This window comes from Megalops cyprinoides, chromosome 15 (assembly GCF_013368585.1).
Source record: "Megalops cyprinoides isolate fMegCyp1 chromosome 15, fMegCyp1.pri, whole genome shotgun sequence".
In the NCBI taxonomy this organism is placed as follows: domain Eukaryota; kingdom Metazoa; phylum Chordata; class Actinopteri; order Elopiformes; family Megalopidae; genus Megalops; species Megalops cyprinoides.
In genome coordinates this window covers 6,584,785-6,608,226 of record NC_050597.1, presented here as the reverse complement: position 1 = coordinate 6,608,226, position 23,442 = coordinate 6,584,785, and the positions used below count along the sequence as shown (strand labels likewise).

At 45.4% G+C, this 23,442-nt stretch overlaps 3 protein-coding genes across 3 annotated transcripts; 1 reads left to right on the top strand and 2 right to left on the bottom strand.

The window, feature by feature from the left end:
• Positions 1 to 6,286: 6,286 nt before the first annotated feature.
• Positions 6,287 to 8,169, bottom strand: zgc:64201 (prolyl-tRNA synthetase associated domain-containing protein 1). The gene is made up of 2 exons (XM_036547446.1): positions 8,020 to 8,169; positions 6,287 to 6,989 (listed from the first exon to the last, which is right to left on the bottom strand). Exons 1-2 carry the CDS (start codon positions 8,101 to 8,103, stop codon positions 6,561 to 6,563), a joined length of 513 nt encoding a protein of 170 aa, XP_036403339.1. The 5' UTR covers positions 8,104 to 8,169; the 3' UTR covers positions 6,287 to 6,560.
• Positions 8,170 to 9,418: 1,249 nt separating this feature from the next.
• Positions 9,419 to 11,743, bottom strand: LOC118789935 (ubiquitin-40S ribosomal protein S27a). Its single transcript, XM_036546679.1, has 6 exons — positions 11,707 to 11,743; positions 11,533 to 11,597; positions 10,738 to 10,792; positions 10,496 to 10,581; positions 10,056 to 10,187; positions 9,419 to 9,606 (listed from the first exon to the last, which is right to left on the bottom strand). Exons 2-6 carry the CDS (start codon positions 11,578 to 11,580, stop codon positions 9,457 to 9,459), a joined length of 471 nt encoding a protein of 156 aa, XP_036402572.1. The 5' UTR covers positions 11,581 to 11,597; positions 11,707 to 11,743; the 3' UTR covers positions 9,419 to 9,456.
• Positions 11,744 to 12,656: 913 nt separating this feature from the next.
• LOC118790282 (clathrin heavy chain linker domain-containing protein 1-like) lies at positions 12,657 to 23,107 on the top strand. The gene is made up of 12 exons (XM_036547186.1): positions 12,657 to 12,863; positions 13,333 to 13,520; positions 14,230 to 14,369; positions 14,972 to 15,173; positions 15,379 to 15,494; positions 15,763 to 15,862; positions 15,981 to 16,087; positions 16,559 to 16,739; positions 16,918 to 17,120; positions 18,271 to 18,453; positions 20,138 to 20,330; positions 22,888 to 23,107. The coding sequence occupies exons 1-12, from the start codon at positions 12,657 to 12,659 to the stop codon at positions 23,105 to 23,107; spliced, it is 2,040 nt and encodes a 679-aa protein (XP_036403079.1).
• The last annotated feature ends 335 nt before the right edge of the window (positions 23,108 to 23,442 follow it).

Below are 23,442 nucleotides of genomic sequence, written 5' to 3'. Positions count from 1 at the left end.
GGGTTTTCCGTGACTTTGGCTCCTCTCTCTGGTGCTCACTGTGACTGCCATGTTTTTCATTTTTTCATCTGTGATTGTTGTGATTTTTTTGTAAATGTTTTTGCAAATTGTATGTATGCATGTGTAACTATGCAGTAATTTCATCAATTAATCAGGTAATCAGCTAAAGCTTTGATAAGTGATTGTTGTTGTTTTTTTTATTTATGTGATCTCTTCTGATATTTTATTTTCATTTTGTCAAGTTACATACAGAGTATAAGTATGTATCTGGTATTATTATCCAAATATTTCATGAGGTTAGAACATGCCCACTGCACAAGTGTTAGGGCAGTGCTGAAGAGTAAAACTAAGATACATTAGCACGTAGTAGGGTATACAGTATACAGGAATAGTTTTAAGCATCAAATGTACTACACAGTGTAATAACACCCAGCTTTACCACCCAGATGTGGCAGGGTTATTAATAAAAGTAAAAAGTTTAATGTAATTCATGCCAAAAAAGAATTGTCCCTAAAATGCTTTACGAATCTTTCGTATAGTTCATGTAATAGTGTTGATATAGCCTGTATCTGAAGTAAGTGGTTCTAATGATCAAATGTTCCATTTTAAAAATGGGGGAAGGTGAGTGTCAGGGCTTTAAATAAAGTAATTAGGCTTGTAGAACAAGCAAGAATTTGTCAGGCCCCTGATGGTCTGTCCTATCAAAGACTATTTAAAAGACTCATGCTCTGTAGACACGATCTACTAAACTGACAGCAATTATGTTTTTTTAGATGGACCTCCAGTTCTAAAAAATATGTACATAATACACTACCCCCCCCCCCCCCAACAGTTTTCTTGAAGATAGTTGGATTTTTTACAGTCATATTAAACTTGAGTGTGTGTGCTAGATGGCTGTTATCTTAGCTGATGTTTTCTTACCCCAGTATTTATACAGACCCATTTCTGACAATGTCCTGCTTTATTTGGCGTGAATGTTTTGGGTCTAGCAGTAGAGGGGAATAGACTTTCATGGGATGTCTGGAATGTGTTTTTCTTGGTGTCTGGCACGTGGGGAACTTTTGGTGTAGGATTATGTTGCTGTATGTCACCGGATCACTGCATGTCCATCCAAACTGCATGACTGTACCCCCCTCGCCCATCAATTCTAGAACTGTCATTTTGATCACTGCAATCAAAATGAATCTGTATACTGTCAATTATCGACTCAGTCTGAGATCACTAACACTGGTGATTTTGGTATATAAGGTTTTTCTGGTTATGTGTCTCCTCTTGCATGAGTTGTGAAGCTGGTGTTTAAACACTATGGGTTTCATTCACAAAAGCTAGAACAAAAGAAACACTACACAGTGTAGGAGGATAGGTCATAACAGAGTTAAGTCACATCTGAATGAGTAACAAGACATTGTTCATAGCTTAAAACAGACAGTACTACTTTTCTATAAAAAGAATTTTTATTTGAATACTTTATGTGAGAACTATGTCAACAATTTCAAATGCATTCAGTCATGTAGAACAAAAAGGAACATGAATGTAATTGTTTGAAACTCCTGTCATGTATGGTAAACAGTATGGTAAAAATCTCACAACCCAGCAACAGATTATTATTCCTTACACAGTCCATGTCTAAGAAGCACATACAGAACAGGGCACAAATAATAGAACTTTTTTGTGAATGAAACCACTGCCAGTAGCCGTACTGGTGTGACCTACCCTGGTGCATCCCACTAGAGCCAGTACATGCCTGACTGATCATGGGAAAATCTGGTTAAAGAAGTCCTTTGGGGTGCCATTACAGTTGATCCCAAAGCATACTGCCACAAGAACAGCAAATTGAAGAGCAACCTTGTCTACTTGCATACAAGAATGACAAAGGAGAAACTTGACTGATCAGTGTTCTATGAATATGAATAATGGGTCTGTGTGCTGCAAGTGTGTGTATATACTTCATTTTGTTCATGCTGTTGTCGTCAGTGCTGTGATGGTGTAAGCACGCTGTTTCCTGGACCTGTGTCGGGGCTCTGTTCAGAAATGATATCGAGTGCCTTTGTTCTGCAGATGTGGAAGGTTTTCAAGAGCGCAGACAGTCCAAAAGCAGGACAGGGGAGCAGCAAAGCTCCTAAACATGGCCACCCCCGCAAGGCCACCGGAGTAGTGGGCTGAAGTGGTGAGTTTCCCTGCCGACAGAGGAAGGAAGTCCATGAGGATGGAGGAAGGGGGACGGGGCGGGGCGGGGGGAGCGGTAACCCCACTAACAGCATCCCGCACACACTGCGCAAGCAGCGTCTGCACAGTGCCCCCCCCCCCCCCCCCCCCCACACACACACACAGCTGCAGCGGCTGCGCTTTCCCCCAATGCGAGTCACAGTCTCTCTGCATCTATGGAGCGCTCCACCTGCATGAAGCCTCGCCATGCTTCCTGCCCGGGCACTCACCTACACCACACGCCTTTTCAGGGGCACCGCAAGCAAGCACATGCATCCCCACCTGTTTTTCTGATTGAAGCTTGCTGGGTTTTCCCATTTAATTTTTTTTTTTTTTACATGTATTTATTGGGGTGGTAAATGTAAATGTTGCTGGTGTGTGACGGGAGGTATTTGGATGGTATGTGCATGGCTTCAGGGTCCTGTTATAACCCTTCACTCTCCCACTTTATCTCTCACTGCTTTTAAGTGTGGTTGACTTGCGTCTTTCCTGGTTGTGCTTCTTGTTTCTAACCTGCTTTTCTCTGTCCCCTCTTGTGGACTCCTTTTCCCTCTGCCTCCTGCTCCGAAAGGAAAGTGACCTTCAAGCTCTCGTTTAGGAGCTGAAGCTTTTTTGTATCTGCTCTGCCGAGAGGGTCTTCAGTGAGATCATGATGTATATATAATATATATAAAAAAAACTTTTAAAAAAATCTAAAACTTCATCAGATTCGTTCTTCAGTAGAGACAATTAGATTTCCTGTCTTTCCTTGAATCAAGGAGAAAACAAACCGCCTTCCTCCATGAATGATATTGTGACAGTTGTTTCCTCTTTGTGAACATAGAGACAGTTGCACTGCCATGTGGTTCTCGCACACCGCTAACGAGCACAGCTAACAGGCTGACGTCCTGTGCCGATGCGCACTCCTGGGAAAACTCACCAAGCTTATCACCGACCCTGAGGATTGGAACACCTCCTCTGTGTGACACTGCTCTCTGTAAAAGACAAGCACATACATGCAAAAACATTTTTTTAAAGGAATGGCTTCTCTCATTGAGTAATCTCTGCATAGACTTCAGTGGCATGTGGGCGCCAGAAAAACAGTCACCCGCATTCTGCATGGAGCCAATTGGCATACTCTCCTCCCCTCCACAAAATGGACATTGATGCAACTTCTCGTTTTCTTTCCTGTCATGCCGGAATAACACCGGGGGTGGAGAGTCCTTGTATAGTGCTTTTCTGCTCTCATTTTGACGGCTGTGGAGGTTCGGGTGTGATGAGACGTTACTGGAGCTGAGGCTTCTGGGAAGGACAGTGCGTTGGTCGCCAGAGTAAAGGTGGCGGTGTCGATCGAATCATGTTCCTGCTGCGAATGACTGTGATTATGTATAGCTCATTTCCTTTTCCACTTTTGCATTTACATAAAACCATTTGATGTGAACAAACGAACAAGGCCTCTGACTGTGTCTGTGACAATTCATTTCCTGCACACTGCTGACTGTATAACAGTATTTATTAGCTGTTTGATTCTGGGCTAATTGCCTATCTTGAATTTTTATATATCAGCCATATATATTTACAAAGATATGTTGCTAATGGGTAAATTTTCAGTTACTCTTCAATTACCTCTGAAACACTTTGGTTACAATCCATCTCTTTAAGCACTATCCTGCCATTCTGAACCTCAAATGATAATCTGCTATCTCTGAGCATAGTTTGGTGGAACAACTTGGAGCCATCCTGCCAAGTGGTAGGGTTCATTTTCTGTACTATCAGTCAATGGGCATGTGGTGATTTGCTGAAAGTAAGTCTGATTGACTGGTGGGGGGAAAAAAAATTAAACTAAAAATCAGACTTGAAAGAAAATTTTCAGGTCACCTGCATTGATGAACTAGGTACTTATGTTACATCAGTCAGCGTTTGATGTGGCTAACGAAAGTTTGTGGGTCTTAAAACGTGTCCAACATCATAGCTTGACCCTTAAGCAAAAGTAAAATTGATAGTAAAACGTATGATCCTGAACTGACTGACGAAGTTTTGCTGAAGTAGGAATAAATAAACGAAGTTAGTTCCAGGATTGTCTCAGAGACGAAACTGATGAACCTGTCTTCCGAAAATAACAGTGTATATATGAAGACCCTTAGGTAAGGCCGTCGGATGACAAGGTCACCCTCTGTATACTTAATATGTTCTGTGAATTGCGAGTATGTTTGACTAAGTTTTACACGAACTGCAAATTTGGCTTTATCATTTTGTAGTTAGCTCAAAAGCAAAGGAAAAAACGACTGGCCTTGATAGATATATATTTCTCATTATACCTTTGTCGCTAACTTTGTAATTTAATGGAAATGGACTCATTGAGTGGTGCTTTGTTTCTGTAGAATTAGCTACATATCTGACTAACGTTCATGCAAACCATCGTAACGTATTGGGTAAAACCAGCTCCTTTTCGGAGAATGACACGATTTGTCGACCTTTACTGTTCCAAGGTTAGTTTTAAGCACGAAATGCCACACTTCAGCATTAGGAGACCATAAATGCGCTACTCCTAATGAAAGAATGTGACTTTTGTACCTAATTTTGGAGGTTTTGTTTCAGTTTGTGAAAGTGCCCATTGTGGGATGTTCTCACAGAACCGCTGTGCACTGAATGGGTTGCGGGCAGAGCTTTGTATTTGTAAAGGGGAGCTGAAGACACAAGCTCACTGTTATGATGAAAACCGTGGACAACAGGGACACCTGCTGGAAGGATGTGTATATGTGACAGGGTTTTAAAATGCATATTTTTAATACACGTTATTAATTTTCTCTGGTCTCCACCGTACTAGTTACACCCAGCTCCTGCTCATCAGATTGGGACATTTCGCATGCTGGATTTTTAGCCCTCATATGCTCCAAATATTTCAAACATACTAAATGTTTAAATGCACCTAGTTCATGCCAAGTTCCAGTGTCGTCATCATTTCTTTTAATATGTACAAGACACTAATTTACAGTTTAAACTGTTAGATGGCTTACTTCCCACTTGATAAGTAGTGTTTTCCGCTACAATCAACTAATTGAAGTTCCAAACGAAGATTTGGAAGAATTTACAGACTGTCTCTTTGCTGTTTACCAGACATAGACAAACCAGTCATATCCCAGACTCTAACAATCCCACTCACCAGTTCCTTTCTGTGTCAGCTGTTCATGGCACCCCCACCCCCACCCCCCCTTTCTTTTTCCTGTTTATGGTGTCCAAATGGGGGGTCAGCAGCCTTGGCCTGGTGACAGGTGCTACCCCTTTGTCAGGTTCCAAGCCAAATAAAAGTAACACTATATCCACATCTGCTGTAACCTTCATGCTTTGATTATATGGAAGTTCCTGTCCCCTGAAGTATTTTCCAGTGCACTTTGTGTTGGTGTTTTGACAACTCCTCCCTCTAAAACATGCTATACCTTTTCAGTTAAGTACAACCTTAGTGGAGAGGCTGCACTGTGGTGTTGAGATATTTCTAAATCTAAAAAAATGAAAGGACAAATTCAGCCCATTCAGTGTATTCCTATGCTGAGCAATAAAAACATCCATCAACTGACATATCCCTCCACAGGGAAATAACATTCAGCGTGCATAATCTCACACTTATCTCGCAGGTGTTACTAAATATTAACGTCACCTAAAAACACAAGCTGAGCAGATTTGGTACATAAACAGGACATGCTCCCACTGGAAGGTGTCCTGTAATTACCCTGCATACCGCCCAGGTAATTCACACCTGGCAGATAGCGTGTTTGGAACCCAGTGGATCGCCATCTGGAAAGGAATGTGTTTCCCCTGGGAGGGAGAGCAGCAGAGGCAGTGGGATGGCAGTGGGAGGATACAGTTATTGGAACTGAAGTGTTGAAATAATATTCTTACATGAACATTAAAAAATGTGGCAGTGCACCCTCCTAGTCTAAATGCTTACCATTTACTCAAAATAGGCTCAAACCAATCATCATACCACTGCTTTTCCTTGCAGAAGATGAATGAATCAACCATCGTCTCTCTGTCTGATTGAACGTAGTTTACTTGGTTCCCTCAAGGTAGGAACATAACAGCAACAACACAAACCGTTTTCACTCTTCTGTCATATTTTTACAAAGACGGTGCACATTATTGCCTGAGGTTTCTGTTACATGAAATAGAGTATAGCTCCCTCTTTATAGTCAACAAAACCCTTACACCATGAAAAAGTTAAACTTGTACCTGCCAGCACCACTTTACTTGTAACCATGTGTGTCATGACAGCAGCCCTGTCTCAGGTGGAAGGCACAGTGTCATATATTAAAATAACCTCTTGACATTAGCATCAGCCATTAAAGCTGGTTTCTGGCACAAAGGTTTGAATCGGTCCTTTAATCAAAGCTCTGGAGAGCAGGATCATGTCCCGTCTCTTTTAAAAATCTCAGCAGGTCCTGGGGCTTCAGGCCCATAGTGGCGGCATTGGTCATGGGGTGGAAGTACACCCACTCGTGACCGCCGTCGGCCAGGTCGCTGTCCAGCACGAATCTGACGCTCTGCTCCTTGTCGTAGAAGAGCGCCAGGGCCGTGGCGCAGCCCTGCCCCACCTTCAGCTTCTCCAACATGGCCGCCTCGTCCGCAAAGCGCAGGTTCCCGCTGCCCACGCCCAGCTTCTTGGCCAGGTCGTTCAGGTTGACCTGCCGGTCGTGGCGGGTCGACACCAGCCACAGCCCCTTCTTCTTCTTGTCCTTGAGGAAGAGGTTTTTGGTCACCGCCCCGCTCAGGTGCTGAACATGAGGCATCATCTCCTCAACGGTAAACACCTTAAAGAGATGGCGAGGGAAATGTGAGCACCTATAAAATGGATCATATTTTAGCAGTTCTATTCAAACAAGTAAATATTCAAAGTGTTCAGAAATTCCTTTCAATAATTTTTAATTGTTGAATGGATCGGTTATGTGTTTGCAAACCCACTGTGAAGTGCCGCCAGACACTCGACAAAATTGTGATCTCACAGTCACAGAGTTGTAGCATTTGGAGTGACTACACAGTGCTAAGTATGCTGGAGACAGCTGAAACTAAGACATGAGTCACATTAATAGGGTTGAATGTAGTTAAGATCAGTGCTCTGTGACACTGTGGCACTAGTACCTACCATATTCGTGGTGTCATTTTAATTTTATTCAAGAAAGTTTACTGTAAAGTCAAACAAAGGTTATGTATTATTTGAAGAAAAATCTAATATATAAAACCACTCAATTTTATGAATGTATTTGTAATAGAATTAACCCCATAAAAGGATCAGATGTGACTTCTAGGAAGGATGTAAACTGTAAAAAAAAAAAAAATTGTTGCATCAAGACTACATTTGACCATTTGCAATAGGGATTTTAAGTATCCCTGAAGTGCACAGTTTTGGGATCAGTAAAGAGGCACTAATGTCACGTGCAAACCTTTAGCTACCAACAAGGGGGTGAAAGATCTGTTTCTCCCGTTTGGTGTATAAGTTCCAAGGATATTACCACTGAGCTGTGTGGAGATTGATGTCTCTTGGTTTTTAACGCTTGATATGCATAATCCCTCACTTTCGTTTACTCGCTCAAGACGGAAACTATCGTTTTGAACATCTTGCGACCTCTGGTGATCGCCGCAGTTATAACACCAATACGTTCCATTCATCCGCAGCCTTGCCACGCTACACGCTCGTTAGCTACATACTTCAGATAGCTTCCAAGCAAACTAGCAAACAAGACACGGCATTAACAATAAAATACAAAAATGTACGTGTTGTTAATGCACAGCATATTTCGTGGTTAGTTGGCCGTAGATCGTTTTTCATTACTCCAGTTTTACCTCTGGATGGTCCACGCAGACCGTCTCAATATTAAGACTTTTCAGGTACTCTTCCAGTTCTTTCCGAAGCTCTGATGACGCCATTGTAAACTGAAAGAACTAAAATAATTTAATATGTGCAAACGATGTAACACTGTAACTCCTTGAATCCTATTTCCTGGTTGTACAAGCAGTTCCAAGCCAGTGCCACACGCTTCGCAGGCGTTACAGCAGAGGACAGTTGTGATACGCTGACGCAACACAACCCCACCAAGATGGCTGAAAAACTAGGCCAATCTTTTAGAGCATGCATGCGCATGCGCGGAGTGACACGCTTCAAAATATCTGTACAACCATCGTATTTTCAACCCCACGTGGAGTCAAAATTTTGGTAATAAAACAGTACAATTTTAATCTAAGTCCAGAGTCTCACACTACATTATCATTGACATATAATCATGAGTTCAGAAAGTAACACAGCCAATTTGCCACATAAAAAGGAAGAACTTTACTATGCAACCCTAGCTTGACCTCAGTCAAGCATCTGAAATCCTAGAAAAAACATCTTGATGTAAGTGGCATGTATCCTCTACCCCACATGCAATGTAGAAAGACAGCAAGTAGGCTAATGTTCCTACACATTGTCATCCTTTAAAGTCTAACCTTAGGAATGGCCCGTCTTAGTTTCAAGTTAGGATCAGAGTTCTTTTCAAACATCCTTCCATAAAATACTTGGTATATGTGCAATCTGTACACAAGGCCAACAAAGTTTTCCTTAACCTATGTACCCGATTGTGTTCTGTGAGGTGGGAATAAGGATGGCACTTTGTGTTCCAAAAGCCTTTTCGTTTAACTTCAGCTTTTGATTCGTGTTTTTACTCTCGATCAGCAGTTCGGACTGCTTAACTACATCTCTACAAGTACAATGCTGCTGGAACTGTTGCATGATCAAGAATGTCATATAAATATATTAAGGCCAGTTAAGCCAGAACATTCATAGAATCAGGACCAATGCTGTATACAAGTATAGGAAGTGTGAGACAATCTCTCATACCTCCACTGAATAATACTCATTTTAAATCTGCAGAACAAACCTTCATAACTCCTGTCCTGAAGTGCGAACATCCACCAGGTTTCCATCTCTTTCCACCACTTACAATTGCAGCTGGAGAAAGAAAATTAACGGAGCAGGACTCGTAACTGAAAGGTTGCAGGTTCAGTTCCCCACAGGGGGCTCTGCTGCTGTACCCTTGGGCAAGGTACTTTACTCAGAATTGCCTCAGCAAATATCCAGCTGTATAAATGAATAAGATGGTAAAAAACCAGGAGTGCACAGCCCTGACAGCTTCAGATGTGACTGAATTATGCAATGTGTTCCTGATGACTATACAGTGTTAAATAAAGAGGCACGGCACAGGGAATGGGTGGTGAAGGCTTTATTAGGTCCAGTCCATCCTCTCACTTGTCCTCAGGCTTGTTGAAGCAGTAAGTGAGGCAGCACTTTCCGCAGTAGTGCCTGTCGAAGTGGCTGGCCATGAACACACCGGCACCACACTCGTCCGCAGGGCACTCGCGGCGAAGGCGGTGGATCTTGCCGTTTTCGTCGACCTGGGCGAACCCGAAAAGTGGCGAGTACAGTCCATCAGAACACTTCAATATCAATTACTCATCAGTTACACTTACAGAGCTCACCAAACACCCTAATGTAAAAACATGCAGCGTGTAGGCTGAGTTCCCCAGGACACTACAGGTTTAACATTCCCATTACTTGCACCCTTAAACTGAGCACTGCTTCAATGAATTAATACTGGCAAAGATCTGAAATGACTCGCAGACACAGCCTGTAAGAGATGCTGTACTCTTAAAACATTATGCTTCTGCAGTCTTGGCAAACTTATGCTTTTTCTATTCCCAAAGATAAAATTAGGATCAGTCCCTTGGCATAACAAGCAACTGCAACTTCACTTCATGCTGATCCCAACTTTAAAGCAGAATAAGAGATGACTGACATGAGGTCCCCAACATCCCCAGACTGCTCATTTTGACCAGGCCCTTACCTTGTAGTACTTGAGCACAGCAAGCTTGACCTTCTTTCTCTTGTGCTTGTTCTTCTTGGGTGTGGTGTAGGACTTCTTCTTCCTCTTCTTGGCACCACCACGCAGCCTCAGCACCAGGTGCAGTGTGGACTCCTGCAGGCAGAGAATTGGCTCAGGTCAGATAGGGGCTTGACAGTGGATGTCTACCATCACACACTACCCAAAGTCTCTCAGCAATTCAATGACTTATATGCGTACAGGAGTTTCCACGGTGCTTACAGCAGTTTTTCTACATTAACTTTAAGAATTGATTAGTAACCAGTGGATGCATCACAATATTCTTTGCAAATCACACCAAGGTTTCCTCTATTGCTACCCCTCTTGTTAATTAACCATCCACTGCAGAGACGGACAAAAAGAACTGACAGAACACATCAGTGTTGCAGTCTACAGCCACTGACCTTCTGAATGTTGTAGTCAGACAGAGTGCGGCCATCTTCCAGCTGCTTACCAGCGAAGATCAGCCTCTGCTGATCAGGAGGGATACCTGGAAGGGAGGAATTCAGGTAAGACCTCAGCTCAGTACACTTAGCAAGAGCAGGTCCCATACAGTACTAATCTGTAAGAAGCGTTCATTAAACTTAAGTATCTAACAGAGGAATCTGGAGCTGCCCTAACAAAATGTGCTAAGAAAAACACTCACCTTCTTTGTCTTGGATCTTAGCCTTGACATTTTCGATGGTATCGGAAGGTTCAACCTGTTCGGTACAGAAGACTATGTAAATTCTACGGTAAAGTCCTCAAATATAAAAACACTTTTCTTCCTGTCAAAAATAGCTAGCTAACTTGCTACCCATGTCCCACGCGTTGCAGAAATCGGACATGCCAGATTTGCCAAGCTCCGATATTCTAGCTGTGAGAATTAGCTGTTAATTAAAATGTGCCGCTAGCTAGCAACTGTCATAAAATACAAAGCTACTTAGCGAGCTACCATATACGCGCGGTTTTGCACATATACACGTAAGACTGGGTATTCAAAATGGTAAGCCTGCCTTATAACTGACTACGAATGACACTACGAGCATCTCGCTAGCTAAACAGGATGACATCTAGACGGAGATCCCTACTTTCACACTAAACACACATTTACATCTACTTTTATAGAACAACGTTTATGTTACTGAATAGAAACCTACACGCTTTCCAACTCGGCCCAATACATCTTTTAGCCATTAACTAGCTATTAGGCTACGATATAGCCAGACACACGTGTGCAACAGTGCTTTCCTTCCCAATAATATGTAGGAGGCTGGCGCAATCAAAATACGTCTGTGATATTACTATGCTGGTGTTATTTTAATCATATGTACACAATTGTGTAAGTTGTTTTAATACAGTTGGAAATGATCGATGTTGGCGAGCACGGGGGTGAAGCGCCACAGAACTCTAGTAGCAGCCAGCTAAAGCCTAGCCACTGCAAACCGGCCGGAGCACCCACCTCAAGGGTTATAGTCTTCCCCGTAAGGGTTTTCACGAAAATCTGCATTTTGGAATCGAATCCACCTGCACAAGGGAAAGAATGGACTTTGAATTTCGTTTACGACGGTGGATACATCCAAAATATGTATTTAATCTTAATATTTATTTATGTAAAGCTGGAGCTCTAACTCACCACAAGCCTCCTGCTAATGGCGGATCGTGAGAAGAGGGCTTGCAACGCGTGCGACGGGGTTTTCTCACAGCCGGAGCAGGGAGTAGGCGTCCTAAACAAATGCCTGTATAAAATAGTTAAATGACTCAACAATTGAAACGTTTCTGAATATTTTTTGAACGTTTTGTTCAGATATAATTTCGTATAATTACATAGTGTTATTTTCTCTAACTTGTAGAAACAAAGCTTTAATACAGTTATTGGTGTACAGTTTAACTACTTTGTCGTAATTTCCTTAGTAACCTTCCTGGTTACCACCGTAAACAAACGTGTTTCACTTGAGGCATGGCTGATATCGGCTGTAAAGTACCGCCTGAGGTATATTGTAATTTCTTATTACGTTCATACTGTTTGACCATATGGACATTTAAACCGCTAAACAGTTTTATCGTGTAGCCATTAATTAATGAGTTAATGAGAACAAGAATGATTAGGGTGATCGGATACAATATGATCCAATTCCACTAGCTGGCAAATAGATATACAGTATGTGTGTTATATCACGTGTAATTTTGGTGCTGTTGCACAGAACAGCAATCATACTAACATTTGTATTGATTTTCCCGGTTGAACTGGTATGTTCCTTACTTGCACAGGTATCCTCCTGATAGTAGTGAAACAAAATTATGCATTATCTTTTAATGTCCAGTACAGTTACTGTGTGTGTCGCTCAGTCAGTCAGTAATTCCAATCAATACTGTCTTCCTCTAAGTCTTCAGATTGCTTCAGATAGCGATCATGTTTGCACCGTGGTGACACAATGCATAATTAACAGACTCTCTCATTCTTGGTTTTAGCCTAGATAAATTTAGCTAAAGTATTGAGTTTAAGACATAACCCTAATCAAATGCAGATTAAAAGCTGTATCTTTGTTAGGTGATACACTCCAACACTCTTTTGTTTTTGAGTAGATGGCTGCAACTGGGACTGAAAACTCAATTTCCCATAAGTCCTGTTTCAAAGGGGCAAGAGCCCTCCCACCTATTTTATCTGCCCGTGACAGGGAGTTCTTAGGCTCTTTAGATGAGTATATACAGAATGAGAAGAAATACTCAAGGTGCCCAGAGGATGGACCTCACGAGCAACGCTTCACTATTTACAGCTGTGCATTTGACAAGGTGGGTAATTAAACAAACCCAGATAGGAATGTGTGTGTGCGTGTGTGCATGCACATTTTTGGGTGGGCAGATGGCTGAATAGTGTATTTTCTGTTTTGTAGGAAACTTGACTTGCAACCAGAAGGTGTTAAGTTTGAAACCCAGAAGTAGCCCTGCTGTCTTTGGGAATGTTCTTAAGTTCGATTTGTCTCAGTGAATGCCCATCTGTATAAACGGATGGACATGACAGTTAATCTGCCCTGGATATGGGCATCTTTTAAGGAAATAAAAACTGAATGATGAGAGCATGTGTATTAACCATTTAGAAACAAACTATGCAAACCGCTATAGTAATTCCTCTAATTTTATATTGCCCAGTCAGGTTTTACATGTAGGCATACACATGAGGAATGACTGTAAGCACTGTTTTCCATCTGAGCACAAGACCCTTGTCTGTGAATTTTGTGAGTCTAAATGCTCGTATTTTCAGGTGATTGAGCATGCCACAGCCTACGGAAAGGTCCTCGCTGCCATCAAGAGAGAGTATGATGACACCATTAGGGCTGCAAAAAGAAGTGTGCAGGAAGCGGGTGTCACTCACAGGAAGCAGAGAGCCGCGCTCACTGCGCCCATCTCGCTAATGAACTATCAGAGGAGAGCTGCCCAGCTGCAGGAGAGGTATGAGGTCATTATACACGTCAGCCACTACCAGATAATGTTTTAACCGTGCAACCTGAATAACGGACATGTAACAATGGAAGACGCCACTCGGGGGCTCTGGTGGAAGCAGAATTAAATTCTCACAGGGGACTGACCTTCCTGATTGGGCTGTTGAACCATTTACCCAAGCAGTGGGCTTCAGTCCTGAGACTAAAGCATGAATGCTCATTTTGGCCTATAAAACCTGTCCCTAAATGTCTGTTTCCTTGACACGCAGCCTGTGTACTCCTCAGCATGGTTACATGAGGACGAGTATGTGGTAGGTCCAAATGTGTGGCAGGTCAGCTCAGGTCAGTGCATACCTATATGCATACATACATACCTATATGCACCTCATATACATATTGCAGTCCCCAGATACATAGTACAGTACTTAGTGTGGTCAAAGCCAATGTCAGACATTGTGTCCTTCTTCTGCATTGCCACAGTCATCTGTAAGGGTCTATTTCTCAGACTAATGATGTCTGTTTCAGGTCTCACATTACACTAATGTATTGTTTCTTTTGTATTTTTTTTTATCACTAACTCATTGTTAAGATGAGCTGTATTGAAGCCTTGTTAACTGATTATTGATTAAATGATGTCATGTAATGTACATACACTACACCTTAGCACTTCAGGTTGTAGTGTGTCCTTGTGAAGAAATCACCCTCACCTGCTCTCACAGGATTCAGATCATCCAACAGAACACAGCCAAGCTCCAGGCAGAGCTGATTAATCTGCAGGAGTCACGAAGAGAAGGGGGGCCAACACAACAGCCAGAGTCTGAATTCAACACAGAACCAAGGCCCTCTGGGCCAATACCAGGCAAGAACACACAGAAACACTTCCTTATTGGGCCAGTATCAGGCAGGAACACACAGGGCCACAGCCTATTGGGGCAGTATCAGGCAGAAACACACAAAACCATCACTCTTGGGGCCAGTAGCAAGCAGAAATATTCAGAGCCATCGCCTACCAGGCCAATAGTAGGCAGGAGCAAACAGAAACATCGTTCTCTGGGCCAGCAGCAGGCTGAAATACTCCACCATTGCACCATTGCCAGTAAATGTCAGGACCTCACACTTAAGCAGCTCAAACTAAATTCAGTTTGAGAACGTTTCACTGAGAAGTATTTCACTAAAGTATAAACCATCTTTGAAACAAATCTCTCTAACCAAGCAAAATTTTGTCATTTAGTTACAACTTCATTTAACTATGGCTATAACCAATCAAATAAAGTATATCTAATTTTGAGGGGTTATTACCTTGTGAAATGGCAATTTGTCATGATACATATAAGTGTTAAATTTATGAACATTGTTATTTTTGCTGTAATTGATGCTGTGAATTTATGCCATTAACATTCCTCATGAATTGCTGTTGACAGTGAAGGATGAACGTGATCTTCACTAGACTGTGTTCACCAGGCCTGACGTTAGAAGAGTCACTGAACCCGGAAGCCCTCGACGTTCACCTGGAGCGTCTGGAGCGGAGGCGTGCAGACCTGCAGAACAAAAAGGAAAGCCATTACCTGTGCAAACAGGTGAAGGTGGACCTGGACAGCAGATTGAGGAGAGTGCTGGACCATAGGGATAAGGTTGCCATGGAGAACCAGAGACTCCAGCAGAGGTGGGAGTCTGTCATGGCTTTCATCGCTGTAGTGCTGTGTTTCTCTGGCGCCCTCTAGTGGCAAACCTTTTTATAGTTAGTAGTTGTAGATTTCCTTATGAATACAATAAATTGTTGGTCAGAAACAGAGCAGTGTTACATTTGACTGTTGCATGGGCTGTGTATAGTTTAGCATGAATTGTGAACTGCGTTAAATTCTGCCCAGGTACAAACAGTTGAAATACCTCCACGACACCTTAAGCTCCTGGGAAAAGTCCGGCAGAGATGTCCCTCTGATGGAAGTCCTCTCCCCAGCCCTGGAGCACATTTCAGATCTCAGAGGTACATGCAGCCCATTCATATGAGAGGTTACACAGTGTACCCCAATGTGCCCTTATGTCGCAGCGATCAGTGTATCATGTCATGTACTTAATGAACATTATTCGGGTGGGTCAGCTCCTGTTCTATACACTAGCCTGTGGCACTGTGGAAGGATTAGCATTTACATCTGATTCGGTTACAGTGTTTGTTACAAAATCTGCCGCTGGTTTTAATGTTTTAATGATGGCACAAGAGGTGAGCATGGCTCATAACGTCCGCTCTGTCGCAGTGTGCGAGTGTGACGAGGACTGCTCCAGCGCCCCGGAATTCGAGGAGGATGATCCTGCCAAAGCGAAAGAGTCCAAACTTGTGTCGGATTACGTCGATAGGTATGCAGCAGAGTCGCAGTAGAGGGAGCTTTGGTGCGAGGTGGTTAGCGATGCCCTGGGTGATGCGTGTAGCTAACTCGGCTGGCACAGCTAACGCTGTGCTCCGGATCTCCGTCAGGTTCACGGAGCTGCTTGAAGGCGGGCAGTACGAGGCAGCCACCCTGCATGCCGCTAGAAGCCCTTACGGAGTGCTGAGGGACACGGCGACCATGGACAGGTTCAAAGGTGTGTCCCCACGTCCGCAGGTGTCACTGGTTACTAGCCATCACCCTCCTCACAGCCTCCTCTCCTCTGCTCCGTGAGGCCAAACACCGAGCTGAAACAGGCTTGCAATGTTTCCACAAAGACAAAGAAAACGCACTGCCAAAATAAATAATCAGTATAGGGATTAATGAGTAAATAGACAGATAATCAGACTTCTTTGCAGACTAAAACACCGCTAAGAGCTCTGTTATTCAAAGGGTACATTGTAGCCGTATTAAATTGATCAGTTGTTGTCTTATATCAGTTTTATTTTCCAAATTCTCTAGAATAAATTAAATAAGTCAGCCAATAACAACCTGTTTCATTCAGTAAATCTAAAAATAAGCCTGCAGTTAGTCTAAGATTGCTTGGTACTGTTTGGACACTCCAAAAGAAGTGTTGCTATGGAGACCTGGGGAGAGAGTCTCAGGACTGACAGTGTGTCTGTCTCAGCCATTAGCCTGCAGGAAGGGGAGCTGGCCTTGCCGTTGCCCCTGCTCTATTTCCAGGCCCTGATGGACACAGTGCATGCTGGGAAACAGCTTCCAGGGGCAGGCCTGGCTGTGGAAGGGGTCAGATGGGCCCTGAAGCATGACTGTGTAGAGCTGGTCACTCACTGGATCACTCAGCACAGGTGAGAGCCAGACCATAGAGTAATTGCTCATACAGTAGTACTTGGTCGCTGCAAAGGCTCATGGTCAATGTAGTTTCTAATAGGCTTCCAGTTTCCTGTTGGCTCATAAAGAGGGCTGTTTTTTGCTGGATCCGTGTGGCCGTAGTGTCTGCTCTCTGTACCTCTCCCCTGGATGCAGGCTGGAGTTCTCAGAGGCCCTGGGGGATGTGATCAGTGCGCACGGGGGCAGAGAGGCGCGGGACGGGGACACCTGTTTAGCGCTGGCTCAGGTGGTGTTCAGCAGCTGCGGCCTCCACAGGAAGGCAGCGGTCTGCATGTGCAGGAGGGGAATGATCAGCACTGCTGTGGAGCTCCTCCACCAGAGCGAGGCTCTCAGCGTGGGTGAGGAGAGGGGAGGGATACACACACATACACACATACACACTCACATACTCACACACAAACACACTCACACTCACTCACACATACACACTCACACACTCACATGCATTCACACACTAAAACACAGACACACTCACGCGCACACACACACGTAACCATCATGTACCAAAGGGCATCATTCCACTAAGCCAGTAGCAGGCAGAGGTTGGTAGATGTGTTGGCTGGTTTTTCTCATCATTCAAGTAAACAGCCCATCTGCGGTTATCAATGATGTGCAGCTCCGTTGCCATAATCATTGCACTTGTGTTGCTCCTCCAGTCAATCGCCCACCAGCGCCCATCCAAGCGAACGGCCAGCAAAGTGGCTCTTTAAGTGCACTGTTTACAGGCTCCAGGGAGACGTGGCTGGCGCGGGCCGCGGCAGCCCTGCCTGCGGGGTCTTTATCTCCCTCACGCCACTGCGCCGCCCGCAGGATGTATGATATCAGACCTGGCAGCTGCCCACTGCTCCCTCACCCACAGTAAACAGCTGGCCGACCGCCAAGCGGCGCGGAGTTTGTTTACAGCGTCAGTGCTTCTGCTGGGTTTCACAGCCAGAGAGGGGATTCCATAGGCTAGTGCTCACAGCCATGCATGGGAACAGCTCACAGAGGCAGCAGCAAGCAGTGTCACTAAAAGATGCATCATAAAAATGGAAAATCGTTATTATAATAAAATTTTTACATGAAGCAGTTTGGAGAATTTTAAAAAGTTGACTGCTGTCAACTTTGTTAAAACATTGACAGTTCTGTAAACTGTAAAAGTATTGTGGACTGTGTAAAAAACAAGAGGTGTTCTTATGCAGAGTGACTTACACAGGTCACAATTTTATATGTCTTTATATGTCTTTATACAGATAGATATTTACTGAGGCAATTCTTAGTTAAGTACCTTGCCCAAGGATACAGCAGCAGTACTCTAACAGGGAACTGAACCAGCAACCTTTCAGTTACAAGCCCTGCTCCCTACCACTGTGCTACACTGCCACCCCAGTACTGTGAACTGTGTAAAAAAGTTGACAGTATTGTGGGAGTGTTAAGCAGACAACGTTCTGTGGCACTCATGCAGAAGTAATGCTACTGGTTCTGACCCGGCTCTCTCCCTGTGTGCAGATGACTGTCTGTATGTGCTGAAGAGCTGCCCCAGCCCGGGCCTCCTCCGGGCCCTGACCCAGGAGCACCGGAACCGCCCCGGCCTGTCTTTGGGCTTCACCGTCCACGCCCTCATGGACACGGAGAACCAGGCCCTGGCCTTCCAGCTCCTGGAGAGCCTTCAGGCGTGCGGTGAGCGGACCGGCCAGTCTCGCCTGCATCAGGTGCCCACAGGAGGGGAGGACGAGAAGCAGGGGCCTACCTGCGTGGATCAGGTGTAGAAACAGGGGCCTACCTGCGTGGATCAGGTGTAGAAACAGGGGCCTACCTGCGTGGATCAGGTGTAGAAACAGGGGCCTACCTCCGTGGATCAGGTGTAGAAACAGGCTACCTGCGTGGATCAGGTGTAGAAACAGGGGCCTACCTGCGTGGATCAGGTGTAGAAACAGGCTACCTGCGTGGATCAGGTGTAGAAACAGGCTACCTGCGTGGATCAGGTGTAGAAACACGGGCCTACCTGCATGGATCAGGTGTAGAAACAGGCTACCTGCATGGATCAGGTGTAGAAACAGGGGCCTACCTGCGTGGATCAGGTGTAGAAACAGGGGCCTACCTGCGTGGATCAGGTGTAGAAACAGGGGCCTACCTGCGTGGATCAGGTGTAGAAACAGGCTACCTGCATGGATCAGGTGTAGAAACACGGGCCTACCTGCATGGATCAGGTGTAGAAACAGGCTACCTGCATGGATCAGGTGTAGAAACAGTGGCCTACCTGCATGGATCAGGTGTAGAAACAGGGGCCTACCTGCGTGGATCAGGTGTAGAAACAGGCTACCTGCGTGGATCAGGTGTAGAAACAGGCTACCTGCGTGGATCAGGTGTAGAAACACGGGCCTACCTGCATGGATCAGGTGTAGAAACAGGCTACCTGCATGGATCAGGTGTAGAAACAGGGGCCTACCTGCGTGGATCAGGTGTAGAAACAGGGGCCTACCTGCGTGGATCAGGTGTAGAAACAGGCTACCTGCGTGGATCAGGTGTAGAAACAGGGGACTACCTGCGTGGATCAGGTGTAGAAACAGGGGCCTACCTGCGTGGATCAGGTGTAGAAACAGGGGCCTACCTGAGTGGATCAGGGGTATAAACAGGGGCCTACCTGCGTGGATCAGGTGTAGAAACAGGGGCCTACCTGAGTGGATCAGGTGTAGAAACAGGCTACCTGCGTGGATCAGGTGTAGAAACAGGGGCCTACCTGCGTGGATCAGGTGTAGAAACAGGGGCCTACCTGCGTGGATCAGGTGTAGAAACAGGGGCCTACCTGAGTGGATCAGGTGTAGAAACAGGGGCCTACCTGAGTGGATCAGGTGTAGAAACAGGGGCCTACCTGCGTGGATCAGGTGTAGAAACAGGGGCCTACCTGAGTGGATCAGGTGTAGAAACAGGGGCCTACCTGAGTGGATCAGGTGTAGAAACAGGGGCCTACCTGAGTGGATCAGGTGTAGAAACAGGGGCCTACCTGCGTGGATCAGGTGTAGAAACAGGGGACATGTGAGTGCATCATGATGGAGAGGTGTATTTGTTAAGCAAATGTATAATGTGATGCAGTATTTAATATTCTGATACACTAAGGCCTGGAACAGACTGTGAGTAATGTTTCGTTTGCATTGTAGACCTGTTCTAATAGGTGATGTGACTTCACTGACTGATATTGGAATGAGTAACTCCAGCAGGCAGTTTCTTCCTCAGCTGTGGAGGTAGAGTCCTGCTTCAGTCTGCTCTGAAGGTGCAGTGTGGGTGTGTGCTGTAATGTCCCATTCTGAGTTCCACTCCACTGGGATGATGAGCTCAGCTGAGTGACCCCTTGCGTGTCCGGTCTCTCTGGCCTCAGGTACCCTGGAGAGCACCATCCTGGAAGATGAGGGGTGCACGGTCGAGGGGTGGAGCGAGATCGCGGGTCGTTGCGGGCTGATGGGACGGCCTGAGCTGGCCCGGGACATCGACGCCGCCCTGATGTCTCTCCATGGAACCGTGCGGCTCTCTCCCGGCATCGAGAGCGCCAAGCTGATGGAGCACGTCTTCGTGTAGGAGGACAGCCACCAGGGGGAGCCCTTGAGTCAGAATTCCCAGAGAGGAACCTGATATTACATAACATGGGCCCCATTGCAGCTCAGCCAGTGCACAGAGTAACTATGTCACGCCTGCTCACAAATTAATCAGCCCTCAGGGCAAAAACACCACCCTGGCAGGTCCTGGAGGCTGTTAAAGTGAATGTTTTCCTGTCTGGTACAGCACAGTACCTACACGCCAAGGAATGCATATTTTAGGTTTACCTCCATGACTTGTTCTTCCAATGTAGTGAAAGGCACAAACAGTACAGTACTGAGATTTAAAGAATGTAGCCCCCCTCCTGGCAAATGTTCTTTCAGATTCCCCTGAACATTCATGTTGGGAATACAGTTTTGTCCCTCAGCAAGTGCCACAACTGATGTTTCCCATTGAGATCTCACGCCTTTAAATTTCTGAATGTTATTTGCTTTGCCTGCCCTTTAATTTGTGAAATTGCTGACCGTGACCATTGCATAACATACTGTTCATCGCCTCTGCCATAACAACGCTAGCTGTACCCATAGAGGTAAAATACTCTGCCTCTAAAAATCAAGTCACACTGAACAAATGGACTTGGCACCTTTGTTGAGACACAAAAGAACTTGATTTGCAGCGCTGATTTCATAGGTTCATAGTTCATAAGTCCCACCCAGACAGTAAAAGCTCTCTGTTCAACTGTTTCTCAGGTGCGTTTTCCACGTAAGGCACAATTTCCCTGCCCCCGCGGCGAGATCGGCACTGACTGTTTAACTGCAGGGGGGGAGGGGTGCGGTTTGAGGGCCGCTGACTCTCTGCTGGGTGCTGTTATGTCACCCCCAGCTCGAGAGACAGAGGTGTCTTTGTTGGAGTCTGTGCGGGGGGTGCCGGGGGGGGGGGGCTAGGGGGGCGGAACTGCAAACATAACTCACGCTCAGTGAGTGCGCCCACAGTCCTGCCCCCACGCTGTTGCCACAGGAGGAAACAAACCCGCAACCGTCTGAATTATTTCCAGGCGGCAGGTCCTCCTCATCGAGGCGCTAACCGTTTTCCTGCCAGTCAAAGGCAGAATGTAACCTGGCCTCAGACAACAGGTGGTTACTTATGTTGTTCACTGGGGCCTGCTACTTCATACAGGTGAATCCTAAAGATACAGGAGTTCTGTAATATGAGGCCATACATATATGTGCTGTGAAACTGTCCACTGCTCTATTCCTGTGCCCTATAAGACAGTCTGGGTGACCCCAGCAGTGGTGCGGCTGTCACCACAGAAACTATTTACAAGGTAATAGTATTGAAGTTTTAATAACGAACAAACCCGTAAATGTAGCTGTTAGTTTGTCTTGGTGAGCCAACAGGAAACTGTTCCTCTGTGACTTTAAGTAAAACATTACATTTTGGTTATGGTTTGGAAAATTTTCCTGTTTTTCATCACATTTTTAGTTTCTCGGAGGTATTTGTTCATGACAAGGTCCATGGTCATCATGTGTTTTTAATCACAGGAAAACTCTCAGCAAAGAACAGACTTCAGAATTCTCTGCGTTGCTGGTTCAGATGTTTCCAGTTAGGGAAGTATTCTGCACTCACGTGTATCCAGCCCTGCAGCGAAATTGTGAAAATATTATGTGTTGATGGGTTCTGCTTGAGGTGAAACAATCACAAACTGCTTTCGCAGTAACACCTGATCTGTATATGTATACATAATACTACACACCGCACTACAATATTGCACACTGTAATACTGTACACAGTAATACTGAGCAATGTAATACAAGTCACTACAATACTATGCGCTGTAGTACTGCACTACTACACTGAACGACTGGGCACTGTCATACTAAGCAGCGCACGTCGCTATACTACGCACTGCTATGGTACACACTGTAATATTATGTAATACCATTATATAATATTAAATAATACTATGTACTGCAATACTGTGCATTGTAATAATATGTACTGTACTAACGTGGGGTGTATTTGCACAGGCATTGCACAGAAGGCTGGAGACACAAGTCTATGTGTGTGCATGTCTGTTTTCGTGGGGTGTGCGTGTGTGTGTGTGGGTGTGTGTGTGTGTGTGTGTGTATGTTTTGAGTGTGTGTGTGTGTGTATGTTTTGGGTGCGTGTGTGTGTGTGTGTGCGTGTGTGTGTGTGTGTGTGTGTATGTTTTGGGTGCGTGTGTGTGTGTGTGTGTGTGTATGTTTTGGGTGCGTGTGTGTGTGTGTGTGTATATGTTTTGGGTGTGTGTGTGTGTGCGTGTGTGTGTGTGTGTATGTTTTGGGTGTGTGTGTGTGTGTGTGTGTGTATGTTTTGGGTGTGTGTGTGTGTGTGTGTATGTTTTGGGTGTGTGTGTGTGTGTGTGTGTGTGTGTGTATGTTTTGGGTGCGTGTGTGTGTGTGTGTATGTTTTGGGTGTGTGTGTGTGTGTGTGTGTGTGTGTGTGCGCGCGCATGTGCACCTCGGGGCAGCTCCGTACTCAGCAGCAGGGAGTGTGAGACTGCAGCATCAGCACTTCCTGCTGCGGGCTCTTCCTGCTGTTATTGATCTCCTGCAGTTACAGGAGCGCTGGCGAGCCGCCCGCAGGCCAGCGTGACGCAGTGCTGAGAACGGCCCTGCCGCTCACCGTCACCCTGTCTGACCGGCGCCAGCACACGCCCCGGGTGAGCGCAGAGACGGGGCATAGAGACGGGGCGCAGAGACGGGGCGCAGAGACGGGGCGTAGAGACGGGGCGCAGAGACGGGGCGTAGAGACGGGGCGTAGAGACGGGGCGTAGAGACGGGGCGTAGAGGGGCATGTTCTGGCAGGGTGATGCCAGCATGACTCAGTACTCAGAACGGCCCCCTCTCTCACCACTCACCCGGTCTAACTGCTCACCAGCGCACCCCCCCGAGGGAACATAGAGCTGTACGACAGAGTGTAGAGGGGCGTGTCCTCATAGGGTGGGGCGGGGCACTCGCTCTGTTTACTCCAACAATAATGCAGACAGTCACACAAACAAGGAACAATTAACACACGTAATCTGTCACATTTTGGATCAAAGGACATGGACAGCAGATGGTGTTCTCTACAGGCCTCACCTGTTCCCTGTACCCTGTCCTTATTCACAGT